General features: G+C 40.7%; 2 protein-coding genes across 2 annotated transcripts in view; one reads left to right on the forward strand and one right to left on the reverse strand.

Annotated features, from left to right (window-relative positions):
• Positions 1 to 15,737, forward strand: chs1 (chitin synthase 1). The gene is given in 19 exon segments (XM_016251199.1): positions 1 to 77; positions 1,316 to 1,451; positions 4,640 to 4,825; positions 5,952 to 7,048; positions 7,158 to 7,256; positions 7,428 to 7,592; positions 7,692 to 7,839; positions 7,947 to 8,012; positions 8,335 to 8,569; positions 9,036 to 9,236; positions 10,121 to 10,405; positions 10,705 to 10,884; positions 10,973 to 11,516; positions 11,610 to 11,749; positions 11,983 to 12,338; positions 14,911 to 15,021; positions 15,104 to 15,321; positions 15,458 to 15,524; positions 15,642 to 15,737. Coding segments are annotated over 19 exon segments (4,377 nt in total). The 5' UTR covers positions 1 to 30.
• Positions 15,738 to 16,403: 666 nt separating this feature from the next.
• The window catches only part of LOC107565920 (mitochondrial pyruvate carrier 1-like), a 2,854-nt gene continuing 497 nt past the window's right edge, over positions 16,404 to 18,760 (reverse strand). The window contains exons 2-4 of the mRNA XM_016251224.1: positions 16,844 to 16,940; positions 16,625 to 16,757; positions 16,404 to 16,523 (exon numbers count right to left, since the gene is read on the reverse strand). Coding sequence (XP_016106710.1) covers positions 16,499 to 16,523; positions 16,625 to 16,757; positions 16,844 to 16,940 — 255 coding nt within the window. The 3' untranslated portion in view covers positions 16,404 to 16,498. The remainder of the gene's footprint in view (positions 16,524 to 16,624; positions 16,758 to 16,843; positions 16,941 to 18,760) is intronic.

Here is an 18,760-nt window from a genome sequence, read left to right on the forward strand (position 1 = left end):
CGCTTCATGGAGTAAGCGTCACGTTTGGAAATGGAGGAACTGAAGCAGCGGGGACGCAAGAGGGAAGGCCGTCACAGGTGAGAGACATGCCATCGTTAATATAATCAATCATCTGTTTACAGTTACAGTTTAAAAGCTTTCATTGATTTTTTCTGGTAAAATATGCTGAATTCATCATGAATACAAAGCAGTGCTTTTATTTAAAAGTTAAACTCAGTACAGTACCACATTCAAACAACAGATTTAAAATATTTGTATTGATTATTTTGATTAATATTTAAAATATGAATACATTTATTATAAATCAATAAATTTAGTTGTTACCACGAAGCACATTTTTAGGTTACCATGCTTTTTTTCAGTTTGTGTGTAAAAAGTGGTAACTTGTAATTGTTAAATTAAAGAGCTATTTCTACCTGATCTTACCTTATCTTAAATGTATAGTGTTGATAGTATAACCTAATACATTTAGGTTGATTCACTAATGTTAAGTAACATTATTTTATTTTAAATTTAGATGTTACCACATGAAGCACATTTTTAGGTTACTGTGTTTTTTCAGCGTGTGTGTGTTTGCGTGAGTGTGAGAGAGTGTGTGTGTGTGTGAGTGAGAGTGTCAGTGTGTGTGTGTGTGTGTGTGTGTGTGTGTGTGTGTGTGTGTGTGAGTGTACAGAAGGGTTTTATAGTATTATGCTACTAAGTAAAATAATACTGACGTTATATGGCAATATTTATAACAGTCCTCTTGTCTTGTCTTTATGTGTTTAATTCTCCAAACTGAGTAGCTACATTTATACACATTTATATATAGATATATATCTACTGGTATACAACCAGGAAAGGTCACATGTCAGTGGTGAAGTGGTGAATGCCATTCTCACTTAAGATAAATTAGTGCATTAAGCAATAAGGCATGAAAGTGTCACATCCTAAATTTATGTTGTCAAGCATGAAAAGCCATGGACTGACTGTCTGTATTCACAATATACAACACGACTTATACAACATTGCTTATAAAATGGTTACTACATATTGAAACTATTATGGACATAAGCCGTTTAATTATGTAATTTCAGTGAGCAAATGTTTGCAATGGCGTCTATCCACTGGACTCTAGTCCTGATTTGACAGAATAGCGATATGCAGGAGTAATAATGATAGGATACGGGAGCTGCGCAGTCATGTCAAAACTGTTGTTCCACACAACACGCTGAACTGATATAATGCACATTCATTTCACATTTAATCATGAGGAGAACACACAGGTCTTTTCTTCAGTCTGAGTTTTGTCCTTTCACAATGATTGTCTGCACAGGGACACCTGGGACCCGTTCCAGCTGAACCCGATCGGAGCCGAAAAAGAGAAGAAGAGAACACTCTTTCGAATTCTGCAGAACTTGGTGGCCGTTATCGTGGGCCTGCTCGTGTTGGTTAGCGGGGTTATGAGCAAGGTGAATCATAACTATTACACGCTCATAAATATTTATAGAGGATAATTGCACCACCGCCCGTTACTGTTTACTCAGAGAGTGATTGTGTGTCTCCATGTCGACGTGTACATTCACAAACAGCTCATGCTTACGGATGCATTCGTGCCAGTTTCTGTGAGCGCACACACACAGCGCTGTTGAGTCACTGAATTATTGCAATCTTAATTGACCAAATACTAAGAAGGACTGGCCGAAGACAGGCTGGGCAAATGCCAAGTAAACCGTTATTCACTTCAAAAACATAAAATACAACAAAATTGGACTCCAAATGCAATAAAAAGGAAATCTTATGTGCACCTGGGCCATGAAGAGGAAGCCACATCTGCTAAACAAACAGCAAGACATTTTTCTAAGCATTTTTTTTTAGAAGAAAAATAATAATAAATATAGCTGCAAGTAGCGATTACCAGGGTTCAAGCACTTTAAGGCCTTTAATGTGGCATGCTTTTAGGGTCTAGGCCAACCTGGATGTATGGCTGACAGTAAAACACATCCAAAATGGAGAATAGGCTCACAGACACACACACACACACTGAAATGTTTAAACTTGTATATTAATACCCAATAAGCATGCTGACACACACACACACACTATGTAGTATGTTCTTACATCAAAGAATAAATAGAATGTACTTATTGTGTTCATATTGTATTGCAAAACACTTCTGCTACTATTAAGGTGGGATACGGGTAAGGTTAGGGACAGGTTTGGTGGTATGGGTAGGTTTAAGGTTGGGTTAAGGTGTGAGAGAGTGTGTGTGTGTGTGAGTGTGAGTGTCAGTGTGTGTGTGTGTGTGTGTGTGTGTGTGTGTGTGTGTGTATGAGTGTACAGACAGTTTATATAGTATTATGCTACTAAGTAAAATAATACTGACGTTATATGGCAATATTTATAACAGTCCTCTTGTCTTGTCTTTATGTGTTTAATTCTCCAAACTGAGTAGCTACATTTATACACATTTATATATAGATATATATCTACTGGTATACAACCAGGAAAGGTCACATGTCAGTGGTGAAGTGGTGAATGCCATTCTCACTTAAGATAAATTAGTGCATTAAGCAATAAGGCATGAAAGTGTCACATCCTAAATTTATGTTGTCAAGCATGAAAAGCCATGGACTGACTGTCTGTATTCACAATATACAACACGACTTATACAACATTGCTTATAAAATGGTTACTACATATTGAAACTATTATGGACATAAGCCGTTTAATTATGTAATTTCAGTGAGCAAATGTTTGCAATGGCGTCTATCCACTGGACTCTAGTCCTGATTTGACAGAATAGCGATATGCAGGAGTAATAATGATAGGATACGGGAGCTGCGCAGTCATGTCAAAACTGTTGTTCCACACAACACGCTGAACTGATATAATGCACATTCATTTCACATTTAATCATGAGGAGAACACACAGGTCTTTTCTTCAGTCTGAGTTTTGTCCTTTCACAATGATTGTCTGCACAGGGACACCTGGGACCCGTTCCAGCTGAACCCGATCGGAGCCGAAAAAGAGAAGAAGAGAACACTCTTTCGAATTCTGCAGAACTTGGTGGCCGTTATCGTGGGCCTGCTCGTGTTGGTTAGCGGGGTTATGAGCAAGGTGAATCATAACTATTACACGCTCATAAATATTTATAGAGGATAATTGCACCACCGCCCGTTACTGTTTACTCAGAGAGTGATTGTGTGTCTCCATGTCGACGTGTACATTCACAAACAGCTCATGCTTACGGATGCATTCGTGCCAGTTTCTGTGAGCGCACACACACAGCGCTGTTGAGTCACTGAATTATTGCAATCTTAATTGACCAAATACTAAGAAGGACTGGCCGAAGACAGGCTGGGCAAATGCCAAGTAAACCGTTATTCACTTCAAAAACATAAAATACAACAAAATTGGACTCCAAATGCAATAAAAAGGAAATCTTATGTGCACCTGGGCCATGAAGAGGAAGCCACATCTGCTAAACAAACAGCAAGACATTTTTCTAAGCATTTTTTTTTAGAAGAAAAATAATAATAAATATAGCTGCAAGTAGCGATTACCAGGGTTCAAGCACTTTAAGGCCTTTAATGTGGCATGCTTTTAGGGTCTAGGCCAACCTGGATGTATGGCTGACAGTAAAACACATCCAAAATGGAGAATAGGCTCACAGACACACACACACACACTGAAATGTTTAAACTTGTATATTAATACCCAATAAGCATGCTGACACACACACACACACTATGTAGTATGTTCTTACATCAAAGAATAAATAGAATGTACTTATTGTGTTCATATTGTATTGCAAAACACTTCTGCTACTATTAAGGTGGGATACGGGTAAGGTTAGGGACAGGTTTGGTGGTATGGGTAGGTTTAAGGTTGGGTTAAGGTGTAAGGGATGGGTCAACAGTGTAATTATAAATGTAATTACAGAAATTAATTACAGATGTAATTACATGCAGGTATCTTTAAAGTATAAGTACAATGTAAACATATTTATGGTACACAATAAGTGCATTGTACCAAATTATTAATTTAAATGTAAGTACATAGTAGTTAAGGCCACTTAATATAAAGTGGGACCCTTTATTGGGCGACCTTGTTTCTTATTGCAGTTGCTGACATTTTCATGCTCACATGACATGGAAGATTAAGTGATTCATAGATGATACTATGTAGTATGTTCTTACATCAAAGAATAAATAGAATGTACTTATTGTGTTCATATTGTATTGCAAAACACTTCTGCTACTATTAAGGTGGGATACGGGTAAGGTTAGGGACAGGTTTGGTGGTATGGGTAGGTTTAAGGTTGGGTTAAGGTGTAAGGGATGGGTCAACAGTGTAATTATAAATGTAATTACAGAAATTAATTACAGATGTAATTACATGCAGGTATCTTTAAAGTATAAGTACAATGTAAACATATTTATGGTACACAATAAGTGCATTGTACCAAATTATTAATTTAAATGTAAGTACATAGTAGTTAAGGCCACTTAATATAAAGTGGGACCCTTTATTGGGCGACCTTGTTTCTTATTGCAGTTGCTGACATTTTCATGCTCACATGACATGGAAGATTAAGTGATTCATAGATGATTATGTGTAATGATCCAATGCATTAAAGGCATTTTTGTATTGTAGGGCACTCTGCTGGTTTTGACCACTCTGACCAGTCCAGTGTCTTTGAGAAACAATGTGGACAAACAGTTCTACACGCTGATGTTGATGTGTGTGCTAGTGATGCCAAACCTGCTGATGTTCCTGAAGTCTCTGTGGAAGTGTGTCTTCAAGAGCTATGTGTCCCCTAACCCACGGACACTGGGAATCGTGAGTTGACATGATGCAGATTAACACATGAGAACACTCCATTCCCCAGTATTATATAGAAAAAGCATGCACAAGTCCAGCAGTTCCTAATACGTGGGCATGTAAGTGGGTAATGAGGAATGAAAAGGGGAAGTCGCATGTGATGCATTGGCCCGTGAATCAAACTGGTAGAAATAGATGGATAAAATACAAAGTAAACAGCTCACTTACTCAGATATCACTGCTTTCTGATAAGTCCAAATCAAACTTGGAAATGATTTCAAGTAATGTGAGGTTGGAGTGAGTAAAATGAAAGGCACATGGAGATGTTAAGATCATCATAACATCTGCAGTGTTTACTGAACATGTTGATGACTAATGCAAAAATGTTAGGAATACACAACATCTGAAATTTGTTACATTATTCTTATAAAGCAGGGGTTTCCAACCCTGTCCTGGAGATCTACCTTCCTGCAGACTCCAATCGGCTTTGACTGTGTTGGAGCTGAACTCAACAGCATAGGTGTTCAACCCTGCTCCTGGGGACCCACTGTCCTGCAAAGTTTCTTTCCAACCTCCTTCAGCTGGAGCTGGAAAGTGGGTCCCCAGGAGCAGGGTTTAAGACCAATGCTCTGTAGCTCTTTGGATACCCCTCCGTTAAAGCACCACTAATAAAAATATTAAAGCTAAAATGTGAGCTGACATACTCTCTTGATGGCTAACTGATCTACTAGTTGACCATCCTGATCTAACCCTTTGCCAAGGTGGTCTACCTGCACTAACCCGGCAAGTTTATGCACCTAGATACCTGTAGCCCTGGGAACTGGTTGTCCAGTTAATCAACCACTTAGACCTGGTTGGACCAACCAAAGAGCTTGAAAGACCAGCTTTGAAACCCATGCAAAACCAAGCTGAATTTATTTGTATTTTCCAGCAGGTTAGACATACCAGACGATCATTTAGCGTAGGATGCCGACTCAGTCTGCTCATGCTGTTATATAATAACGATGAATTGATGGCAGAGGAGTAACTCTTGGTGTAGCTCCTGTACTTCAGACATCCATGAACAGATGAAATGTGTACCTTGAATGCTATGGAAGTCTCAGATTGTACACAAATTGAATGATTGTTGTCTATGCTTCTGCAGATGTGTGGGATTGAGAGTCTGGTGGCTGTGGGGACCGCGATCCTGGTGCTCATTGTGATGCCTAAGCTTGATATTCTCACAAACCTCAGCATCCCCGGAGGAATCTGCATCCTTTCAGCCGTGCTTCAGATCGCCTTCCGATTGCAGACACAGAGCTGGATGATCCTGTACCCCATATGCTCCCTCATCCTAGTGCTCAGCGGCTACGTTCTACTGGTGGTCGACTACTATGTGAGAGAGTCCTCTTATGTGCCAGGACAAGTAGAAGGTTGCTACATTTATGTAGGCATTGCAATTTTTGCAACGCTGCTGGTTTCTCTGAACTGGTGGGAGAACCCTTTTCAGGCCAGCACTAACATTCAGGAAACGCTCACCGAACTGGACACTTTCCGAGATGCCATTTATCTGTTCACCAGCCTCATTCGAATAGCACTGACCTTGGGGGTGTACTTTCTGTATTACTGCCTGATTGTTGACTCCGATGCTCGCATTAACTGGGATGCTTTCAACAAAGCCAGTAAAGGCACGGTAGAGATAGGCCTTGGGCTGTTTTTCCTGCAGGCATTCTGCTCTGCTGCCTGCCACTGGTTCGGAGTCGTGGCCTGCAAGATCCACTCGATGACATTTGCTTTTGCTCTGCCCGTGTCGTTAACTGGTCCAGCGACGCTAATCCTGGGCATGATACTGTTCTTGACACAAGCTGAGATGTTGGTCCCTTCCTCACAAACTGCTAGCTTATATAGCTCCGGTGACAATTTTACAGTTAAAACTCCTTTCTGGCCATTTTGTCACGAACTTGAAACTCTCAAAGACGTCAACACCACCCCAGTCGTGATGCTGGAAATTTCCTATAGTATCTGCAAAACGTCACTCAACAACCCGAACGCCATGTGGCCTTTCTCCATGCTGGCGCTGGAGGGGGTCTGCATGTGGCTAGGCCTGGTCTCATGCACATATTACGTCTGGAGAATCAAGGTGCAGAGGATCGAACGCACGTCCCAACTTTTCGTACGCCGCTTGTATGAATCCGCCTTCATTGACCTCTCTATGCTGCTGAACACGAAAATGAAAGCGGTTCGTACGGCAAACAAGGAGAGGTGCATATAACACCATGATGTCTATGAAATAATACACATAATACAGTACAAGTGCATAAATTTAGTCAAAATCTGACAGTTTCCTTTCCTTCTTTTTGTCGTGTAGTAGTGGTAACGATGAAGTGGAAAACTGTGTCATTTACCTTTGTGCAACAATGTGGCATGAAACATATGATGAGATGCTGAAAATCATGACTTCAATGTTCAGGTATGTATACAGTGATCACAAATATACTTCAGCTCAAAGCCCAGTTGACTGAAACCCCTTAAGCAAAGAAAACACCTAGCTGCAAATGATCGCTAAGACTTATCTTCACCTAAGGGGCTTCAACCAACCAGCTGCAGTTCTTCATTCGTTTGGCTTGTTTGTTGGTTTCAGATTGGACAGATACCGAGGGGATCCGAAGGAGGAACACAAGGACTGCTTTGACTTTGAATGCCATATTTATGTTGACGATGGCTTCATGATAGAAAAAGACACTGAGAAAAAGCTTGTCAACACCTATGTTTGCGACCTTATACAAGTAATCATGGAGGTGTACAGGTAAGGCAAAGGATGTCTGTCCGTGATCAGCGAACAGACTGATGTTAACGGTATTTCACAACCAACTGTAAACTAAATATAACAGTTTTTGTCTTCAAGGGTATTTACAAATAAGGAGCCTGATGAAGTTTCCATCATTGAAACACCATATGGGGGTCGTCTTGTGATTGTCATGCCAGAGGGAAACATGCTTTACATCCACGTTAAAGACAAAGAACTGATTCGAAACAAAAAGAGATGGTCACAGGTGAACGTCAAAATCGTATTCCTTAGTATGAAAAATAATTCAGTCTTTGCAACACTGTTAATTTTGAACGTTTACCTGAATCTGACTGAGCATGTGTGCATTTTCAGATCATGTACCTGTATTACCTGCTTGGCTGGAAAGGATACAATGTCAAAAACCCTCAGAAAATAACAGTAAGCTTTTCTGTTTGATTTTCCTTTAGTATTGAGCATTCGGTCACTAGTGATGTTGGATAAGTCAAGCTTCACTACTGCTATTGCTCATATGTTGGTTTACTGATTTAAATAATCCCCTATCCCCCTTTGGGCCATGTGCATAAATCATACCACTTTAAAGTGATCAAACATGGACAAAAAAGGAGGGACCTGAGCCATATCTAGAGACTGGAGAGACGCAAAGAAGGACCCTTTTGACCCGAGGCAAACCTAGAAACAGATGACCTAGTGAGCACATATGGCTGAAGATAACCGTTTTTGACACTGTGTGTTCTTACAGAGACAAAACAACCCAAGTCGTGCCAGTCTCATATCATTAGATGGTGAGAGTTATTTGCTACCTTCTTATGACAATGACAGCAAGAGGAGGCATATATCTGACGAAAACACATATATCATGGCCTTGGATGGAGACACAGACTTCCACCCCGCCGCTCTGATTCTGCTCGTCGATCGTCTGAGAATGTATGACACCGTGGGTGCAGCCTGTGGACGCATCCACCCCACAGGAATGGGTAAAAATAATCTGTATTCAGAGAGAAAAATCAAACAACCGAACACAAATTGTCATGTTTTGAAAAAAGCCTTTGCTTATAGGGAATGTAGGATGTCAAATTTCATAACAGTATTGCATAAAACTCACAAAAACCTGTACATGACATAAAAGGAAGAAAGAAGGTGTGGTCTGGATCTATAGCAGACAATGACGTGCCCTTTTATAGGCCTGCTATTCAAATGCTGATCAACATACAAAGTCCACTTACATAAACGCTTCCAGGCAATCACTGCAGATTTATATTAACACTGCATACTAGAAAGAGCCATCAAGATGATCAGAAAGCTAATCTCAATAACAAATGACAGCCAGCATTTACAATATAACAGTGCTCAGCTATCTGAAAGACATAACCTGAATATAAAAATGCTCACATGCAGTATGCGCACCACACTCCATTCATGTTCTACGTCCCCATGTTTCAGGCCCAATGGTGTGGTATCAGAAGTTTGAATACGCTGTGGGTCACTGGCTTCAGAAGACAGCGGAGCATGTGTTTGGCTCAGTTCTGTGCAGTCCAGGCTGTTTCAGTCTGTTCAGAGGATCTGCACTGATGGACGACAACGTCCTGAAGCGATACACCACCAAAGCCTCACGAGCCTCTGAGTATGTGCAGTATGATCAAGGTAAACCTGCCTAAGCTCAGAATCCCGTCCTGTTTCTATAGCATTGGATATCTTACTAGCATGCTAACCATCCACTAGAAGTCTCGTTTATGCTTAAAAATACCTTGCAGTTACATTATCTTACACATTTGTCTTTACTATCTTGTCATCCAATGAGGCATAGAGTATATCTGATTAGCCTTTTCCTGGTATGTATTGACACTTGTCATGTCTAGTACTGCAGTGTTTGTAAATGCCTAATAGGTGGAAATGTGTCTTCTTTTGGGACTGATTTCAGGGGAATAGCTAAAAAGGCTTATCCCATGTCAATGCCATGTTACCAGTTAATATTTAACAAAGAATATTTAGGGCCAGATTTACTAACAGCTTGTGTCAATGCAAACCATCTTTTGGCATTAAAATAGTGCTGTCAGGATTTACTAAAAACGTGCATTGAAGAATTAGTGCTGAAAAGGCGTGGACACAGTTATTTTTGCACCTGACCTTATTGAATATGCATTTGTAGGGGTTTGCCTTTCAGATGCAAAATTTATGGGAGTTTATGGGAGTCTATTTAAATTTAAAAATGTTCCCCTCCCATCAGTGCTTTTATGGAGTTGCGCTCTAATGCTAATTTGCCCTGTTTAGTAAATCTGGCCCATAATGTCTACACATATGACATGGATCTAATATTTTACATTAAAAAAAGGAGCAGCTAGCAATGTAATTTAATAAACATGATAAGGTTACATCAACTTTTGTTAAAAAAAAATTGTTCAGTGCTTTTGTTCCGTAAAGTAGATGGTAACCAAGACTTACTGCATCAGATGTTTCTGTGTAGATGATTCTGTATGGTTCCTCTGAGCTCCACCAGTTAATCATGTTACTCATCTGCTCACATTTAGGTGAGGACCGTTGGCTGTGCACTCTTCTCCTGCAGCAGGGCTGGAGGGTGGAGTATAACGCTGCTTCAGACGCTTTCACCAACTCACCGCAAGAGTTCAAAGAGTTTTACAACCAGAGGCGTCGATGGGGTCCGTCAACACTGGCCAACACTCTCGATCTGCTCCACAGCGGGAAAGACACGGTCAAGAGGAACACCTCCATATCCATCCTCTACATCTTATATCAGACCTTCACTGTGGCTTCCTCCATCCTGGGACCTGCCTCTGTCACCCTCATGGTAGCAGGTAAATATTCAAAGAATGGGTAAGGACGTATTATGGAGGTTTGACTGCCCTGCTGCGAATGTCAGTTAAACCAGCTTCTGAAGGAGCTGAGGCTGACCTGGTAGACCATTCGGTCAACCTGTTTAGGGCTTGTGTATTGCCCAATCTGGTAGAGACCTGGTTGAGCTGGTTAACATGCAAGACAAAGCTTGGTTTACCAACCTGAACTTCTTAGGCTGGTATGACCTGGTCAAAAATACATCTCTGTGAATATATAAATGTATGAAAACTGCTAATTTTCTCTTTCTTTTCCATTTTAGGAGCTTTCCAATTTGTTTTTGGAATTGAAGGCACTCTTTCTATAATAATTGCTGTTGTACCTCCAGCTGTTTACATGCTCATATGTTTTGTGGCCAAACCCAACTTCCAAATCACAATTGCTGCCATTCTCAGTGTCATATATGCATTCCTGATGACTGCATCCCTCTTTTCCATTATTGGTAATCATTGATCATTTTCATTTTGTGTGTGTGTGTGTGTTTAAAACATGCTTGGTGATATTCTATTTCATTGAATGTCTTATTTTAGGTGACATGGTTAAACAGGAAACATTTATAACTCCTACTGGACTCTTCCTGGTGTCTGGTGCGATTCTTTACATGGTGACAGCCATTCTTCACCCTCAAGAGTGCACTTTGATTATCTACGGTCTGATGTACTTCATTTGCATTCCCAGTGGATATCTCCTCCTCACCATATATTCCCTTGTCAACATGCACATTGTATCTTGGGGCACTCGAGAATCCAACAAGGCGAAGGAGCAGAAAAAGCAAGTGGGTACTGTGTGCAATCGTGACTGCAAAATGTGCTGTTGGGATGTGAAAATCCAAGTCACTCAAGAGACTGAAAATCTAGTCCTTCAACAAATCCAGCAAGCCGTCAATCCAAAAACACCTGCTGCCAAAACCGAGCCAGAAGAGCCGAAGGCTCAGAGCAGCCATGAAGTCCAGAACAGCTTAGATGCGAACAAACACATCCTTGACTACATCGAGGAGATGCCTCGTAAGAAGGACAATTCCAAAGAGAATCTCAACAAGGACAATGAGGAAAAAGACAGTTGCTCTGATAGAAGGTAAAGACTATGAAAATGTCTTAGGATTACATTTGCCATGCTGCTGAAAAGTTCTTATATTTCCCCAACTGTTGCTTCAAATGAATCTTACAGTGGGAGTTCCAAAAGCTGTGAGAAAAAAGCCGACCCATTTAATGATGACACAGACTATGATGATGACGACGATGACGATGATGATGATTATTACAATGATTACGATACTCTGGAGACGAAAGAAGTTGTGCCTGAGAGTGGTAAGACATGACATCTTTTTTATCCATTCCTACAGGTCTCTTATCTAGTACACGTGATTCATGATTATCTTGTCAGCACAATGTTCTATGAACTAAACGGGTGTCTCAGATTAGTAATGGAATGAGAATCTCTGATTCAAACCGCATAAACTTCTCAAATGTACCCTATTCTGAGTGTAGGGTTGGTCTGTGCACTGAATTATTGTTTACGTTGTTCTTATTCAAACGGACAGACTGGGTGGAGCCCGTGAAGACAGAGTTCCTGAAGAAGCTGACGTATGCAAATCTGAAGAGAAACCTTCAGGAGCAGATCCGATACACACTGAGAAACAAGAACCAGGAGGATCTGTGCGAGGAACTGGTGCTGATTCTCACCGACACCCTGAACGAGGAGCTGAGGGATAAAGTGGGTCCCGAGGACGTCTTGAGTGTGAGTCAGCTGGAGGAACTGCAGTATGCTCTGAACGAAGCCGCCAGGCGCATCGTGAAGACAAACCGCATCGAGAACGGAGCGCAGCGACTGGAGCGGCGTGTCAAAAGGGCAATCGAAAGAACCCTTGTGGCTCCACAGGTTGAGAAACTATCTGAGGTAATGATTTATGGATGGTTCATGTTCTAATGAGATTTACACAAGTAGGACATGTTCCTGGATTGTTCCATTCCCTTCAATGCATCAACATTTACCTCATGGGTGTCCAAACTTTTTTAAAGGGGGCCAGGTTCGACGATGTGGACACTCCGGGGGGCAGGATGCTTCTCTCTATATATATTAAAGTTATTAAAATCTATCCAATGTATGCAGAGTTGTGGTCACAATTAAGAATATGGGCCTACTGGGACTACTGATATAAACTTATTCTATTTTATAGTTACATTAAGCAAAATAATTAAAACATCAATGGGAAAAAGTGAAGATATGGTTAGAAAGCATGAAGCTCGCGGTGTAAGAATGCCAGTCTGTCAGTCAAGTCTGAATTAAGATGCAATAGCAACATGTGATAACGACATCTCAGATAATCTGACAGCAGATAAAAGTGATCTAAAAGTGGTAACGAGTGATCGTTACAAAATTGCACATCAGATACATTGAACAGGGAAGCTCAAACGTGTGTGGATCAGACCTCACTGTTTCTCGTGCATCAGACACGCACATTTCAGCATCTTCTTTTTCTCTTAATGGCGTTTAGCAAACCCACTTAAAGGTGGGGCAAGCGATTTCTGGTAGCCAATGTTGATATTTCAAATAACCAAAACAAACATGCTCCTACCCCAAAAGGGTCTCGCCCCTATTTTGATAGCTCCGCCCCACATATACGTACACAACCCAGGCAACGATTAGTTCTGTGAAACAAAGCAAAACCTATGTTACACCGTGTCTACACCGGACGCGAGCGGCGCGGCGTGACAAAATACTATAGAACTCATTATAATCAGTGATGCTGTCTACACTGGATGCAGCGCGGCGCATCATGACAAATCCCCGACAGAAAACTGCGTCCAGTGTAGACAGACTTTAGCTGTTGTGGCGCAGACACGGTGTTACTCACCTATCGAGAAGAAACAAAGCAACCTCGGCGTCTGATCGCAGGTCTTCCCGCTCCTTGAGTTCTCTCCAGCACTGGAAAGCTGATCCAGTATTTACACGGGTCCTACTTCTTGCCTTATCGTAAGCCTTCTTTTGTTCCGCAGACGTTTTCCTCTTTTTTTTTTAATCCGCCATAACGTTATATCTTCCTGTCGCTCAGCTCGGCTAATGTCCGTCCTGTGCACTGAATGCTCTCTCCTCTACATCATGAGTAGACACGCTGATTGGCTACAAGTTTGTTTTGGTACTCGGCCAGACTCAGTTTTCTAAAGCGTTTAAAAAAAATACATACCCCACCTTTAAAGGCGCATACCGCCTCCTACAGTACAACACCAGCATGACAGCTGATGTAAGATAATAATCGGGCCTGGGAGAGCCGATACGATCAGTTAAAAAAATGCTTGATTGGCCCCGATCCTGATCCTAAAAGGGTTAGTTCACCCAAAAATAAAAATTCTGTCATTAATTACTCACTCATGGTCGTTCTAAACCTGTAAGACCTCTGTTCATCTTCGGAACACAAATTAAGATATTTTTGATTAATTCTGACAGCTCTCTGACCCTCCCACAGACAGCAATGCAATTACCACAATACTGCGTCATGCGGATACCTTGTTTTTGTTCAAATCAAAGCGTAAACAACATAGAAGACGACGCAGCTGACACAGAATAGCATACGCTGTTTACGTTCAGTGGATATTCTCCAAAATGGCAGCAGGGTGACACGGAGGAGACGAATTGTTGAATAAAGTCATTTTTTTAGTTTTCTTTGCATACAAAAAGTATTCTTGTAACTTCGTAAAATTACGGTTGAACCCCTGATGTCACGTGGATTATTTTACCGATCTCCTTGCTATGTTTCTGGACCTTGATCGTGGTAATTGCATTGCTGTCTATGGGAGGGACAGAGAGCTCTCAGAATTAATCAAAAATACCTTAATTTGTGTTCCAAAGATGAACGGAGGTCTTACGGGTTTAGAACGACATGAGGGTGAGTAATTAATGACAGAATGTTCATTTTTGGGTGAACTAACCCTTTAAGATTGGCTCGGGACATCCCTAGTTCAAATCATGGTCAAGCCTCATGTTAATGGCTAAGGGATAAGGCTAAGGTTAGGGAATTTGTGTGTAGTCAACATTCAGGAATTGTTTTTGGGTATGGAGATATGGTTGACTTTGACTGGTTGACAGGAATGGTGTTCCTTTATAGTAAGACCAACAAAGGATGTTGTATGTCCTAACTACTCAAATCTCAGTGAGCAAAGAGAGCTATCAGATGTTATCACTTAGCTTCATGGTAAGGGCTAAGGGTAGGGCCTGGAACTAAACCAGTTATGAGTAGGAATTGATTAGGAATTTGGTTTACAAAGTTAGGTTGGCTTTAACTGGTTGACAGGAATACTGTTCCAAGATCGACAAATAATGTAGACTCATTTGGGTTAATCATGTTGGGAAAAGCTTCAGTAGATTATCAATGGATAAGTAATGCATTTGGCTAAATTAACTGGTTGACTGCACTCAAAATGTAAAGTCTTTTATATGCAGCCACATTATATATATGTTTCCTATTTACCAGGATGAACAAGATTTCTGGAATAAACTGATAGAGCGCTATCTACTACCCATTCAAGATAACAAAGCTCACCTCGAGGAAGTGACACGGGAGCTAAAGTCGCTACGGAACAAGGTAATGTTGGCAAGTGAAAACTTCATTGCTCCTGGCCCGTAACTCTATATACTAAATGAGAACTATTCTCTCTGTTTTGCAGGCAGTGTTTTTGTACTTCATAATTAATGTCCTCTGGATTGTAGCGACGTTCTTCCTTCAGGCCATTGGCACTGACGTTCTGAGCATCAATATTCCAAAGTACTATCCTAACGGAACTTTGGCACCGGACCCCTTGAGAGTGGAGCCTTTGAGTTTGATGTTTCTGCTGTCTTTCGCCCTTCTGCTCATCATCCAGTTCTTGGCTATGCTTTACCACAGGTAAAACTCGCATCACGTACTGCCACATTGGCCCCTGAACAAGCAATCTACTAAAGCAATTAAGCGGAGTGCCTAAAACCCCCTTAGCTGTTATAAATTCACCGTAAACGTAAAGCCCTGTTGTTTCCCATTACAGAGTATACACCCTCATCCATGTGGTCTCGTACAGAAGCACAGAGAAAGACTATAAAGAGAAAGACGAGGCAAGTAACTGTGCTTTTTGTGCTGTGTGAAGCATTTCCTTCCAAGTGGACTGCATTTTTACATTGCTTTAAACTTGGATTAGCATATTGTTTTTACAATGTTTTTGTTCATCGCAGGAGGACGAAGAGGAGGGATTGATCCTGGGGAATCCCGTTAATCTTACCGTCACTGCTGACGACTTGTGAAACGCTGATTCTTTCGCTCCTAGTTAGTGAAGTTACAGGTGAAGTGAATGATTTCTCATGCATGAAGAAGAAGAAGAAGCCAGAGCAACACAGCATGCCTGAAACTGGAGCTGGGATTTGTTTACTGTAGAAGTTTGCACTGAATAAACTTCATTTTTATATGCATTCTCTGAACAATGTATTATCGTTTGATTACTTGCAAGTTAGTCATTTCCGTGTTAATGTATTAGTTTGTCAAATATTAAAAGTTCTGAAACGAAGTGGTCTGGGCAAGCTGGTTTCTGTGGAAAGCACATTTCACTTCATTTATTCACCCTCATGTTTTTTCTAAAAGCTCCATTTCTTTACTGGATTACATGTCGTTGACCATTTTCCACTTGAATCGAATTATCTCGATTATGACAACAGCATACATGTTATGCAATGTCTTCTGAAGGTCTCTGATAGCTTTGTGTGAAGAACAGATAAGATAGAGAGATGGATAAATATAGTCAAAAGAGCAAAAGCATTATTACGTGTTTTATTTTTTCTCCGTACTCATTTTTAACACACACACTGATCGTATTACGTATGGAAATATATTAATCAAGTATTTCTACATTACATACAAACCGTAACCTTCAAAGCTGCGTCACAACCAGGCTTAAAATGTTACATGTGTTGCAGTGAGGAAACAGCATAAAATCAATCATCTATGTTTATGAACGGTTATTTATTGTGTCGAAACAGATCAGGTTGGCGGATCTCCTAAGAAGCTTGATCGTGAGCGCTGTGCACATTAACCTTCATCACTTGGCCATCTTCTTCTCCATGCTAAGGAAGACAATGAGAAACAGACCTTATAATACTCAGACTAGCCTGAACACATAGACCAGATAACACTAGAAATCAGAATGAGGTGTGAAAGCTCTTGCTTGTATTTGATGAGTCTGCTGCCCTGAACGAGCTGAGCCGCTTCATTGGTGAAGTGGCAGGCGAACAGAAGCCAGTTTCTGGGCTGGACCTTGTAGGCGAAGCGCATGAACAGCAGCGAGTAGCACGTGAGAGCTGGGAAAACAAGAGGGAAAACACCTCCGTTGACCTTTGACCTCACAGTATCGGGCTGTTGCGCAAGCTGCCGCTCTGTCACGTACCAAAGGTCATTCTGCCGCTGATGATCTCTGGACTCTTCTTCATGTCGCTGATGGCAGCGATGGGCAGGCCCCAGTTTGCCACCGGACCCCAGAAGTGCTGGAATAACATGACACACAAAGCCTGTAACAACCACACATGTGCGTGCTATGAGCCTTGATTAGAATACACCGTGATGCTGAGGACTTACTGTGCTGAGGCGAGAGAAGGTCCCACAGGAGGAGCGGGTCGATGGTGAGAGGAAGCCATCGTCACAGTCATGAAGTTAAAACAAGCACTTTCTTAATCACAACCAAGTACAACATATTCCATACAGATGATCAGTGTACAACAGCAAGCGTCTGGTCGTTCAAAATAAACAAGACACGAAGACAAAAACTGGCTTGATTTAATGAAACAATTTTTTTTTACTGTAACGTTTTTACAAAATGTAAAATTATTTACTAAATAAAGCTCTTAGAACAACGTTAAACTTAGTCAATAAAGACACTTTCCTGCCATAAAACCAACGCAATGAAAAAAAAAAAAATAATTCTTAGTATTTTTGTCTTGTTTTCTAGTATAACCGTGTAAAAATCCGTGAATCAACATGAATTTACTTGACAAGTAAAATGACTTAAGATAGGTCTTGTTTACTTTAAAACAAATCTCAATTTAGTTTTTTTTGTTTGCTTAAAACAAGCAAACATATCTGCCGATGGGGTAAGAAAACAAGACGTAACATCTTAAGCAGTGTCGGGGAAAGTTACTTTTAAAAGTAATGCATTACAATATTGCGTTACTCCATAAAAAAAGTAACTAATTACGTTACTTAGTTACTTTTTATGGAAAGTAATGCGTTACGTTACTTTTGCGTTACTTTTTAAATCTGGACAGGGCTTATTCATTTTGAGGAATACTGAATCTGTGTTTTTTGTGAGTGAGATGAATTAATGCATATTCATATTTATTTTAGAACTACAGTAACATCTTCTGATTTCTGTCACCATGAGGACAGGAGAGCTGCCAGTCAATACATTGGAAACAAAGTATCTTGCGTTACTTATCTGAAAAAGTAACTCAGATATTCTCTTGTAAATTTAAAAGTAATGCATTACTTTACTAGCTACTTGAAAAAAGTAATCTGATTACGTACCTCGCGTTACTTGTAATGCGTTACCCCCAACACTGCTCTTAAGTCATTTTACTTGTCAAGTAAATGCATCTTGATTCAAGAACGTATAGACAGTTATACTAGAAACAATGCCATAATAAGCAAAACACTACAGAACACAAGTGTTTGTGATGTTTGTGAGCGTGGCTCAGTGGCCAGACTCAGTTTTCTAAAGCGTTTAAAAAAAAATACATACCCCACCTTTAAAGGCGCATACCGCCTCCTACAGTACAACACCAGCATGACAGCTGATGTAAGATCATAATCGGGCCTGGGAGAGCCGATACGATCAGTTAAAAAAATGCTTGATTGGCCCCGATCCTGATCCTAAAAGGGTTAGTTCACCCAAAAATAAAAATTCTGTCATTAATTACTCACTCATGGTCGTTCTAAACCTGTAAGACCTCTGTTCATCTTCGGAACACAAATTAAGATATTTTTGATTAATTCTGACAGCTCTCTGACCCTCCCACAGACAGCAATGCAATTACCACAATACTGCGTCATGCGGATACCTTGTTTTTGTTCAAATCAAAGCGTAAACAACATAGAAGACGACGCAGCTGACACAGAATAGCATACGCTGTTTACGTTCAGTGGATAATAAGCAAAATACTACAGAACACAAGTGTTTGTGATGTTTGTGAGCGTGGCTCAGTGGCGCCGCGCTCAGGCTCTCAGCGGCACTGCCCTTCACACCGTAGCTATGTCGTTTATATACACACACACACACACACACACACACACACACACACACACTCACTCT

Source organism: Sinocyclocheilus grahami, unplaced genomic scaffold (assembly GCF_001515645.1).
Source record: "Sinocyclocheilus grahami isolate Dianchi unplaced genomic scaffold, SAMN03320097.WGS_v1.1 scaffold1034.1, whole genome shotgun sequence".
NCBI classification, from domain to species: Eukaryota; Metazoa; Chordata; class Actinopteri; order Cypriniformes; family Cyprinidae; genus Sinocyclocheilus; species Sinocyclocheilus grahami.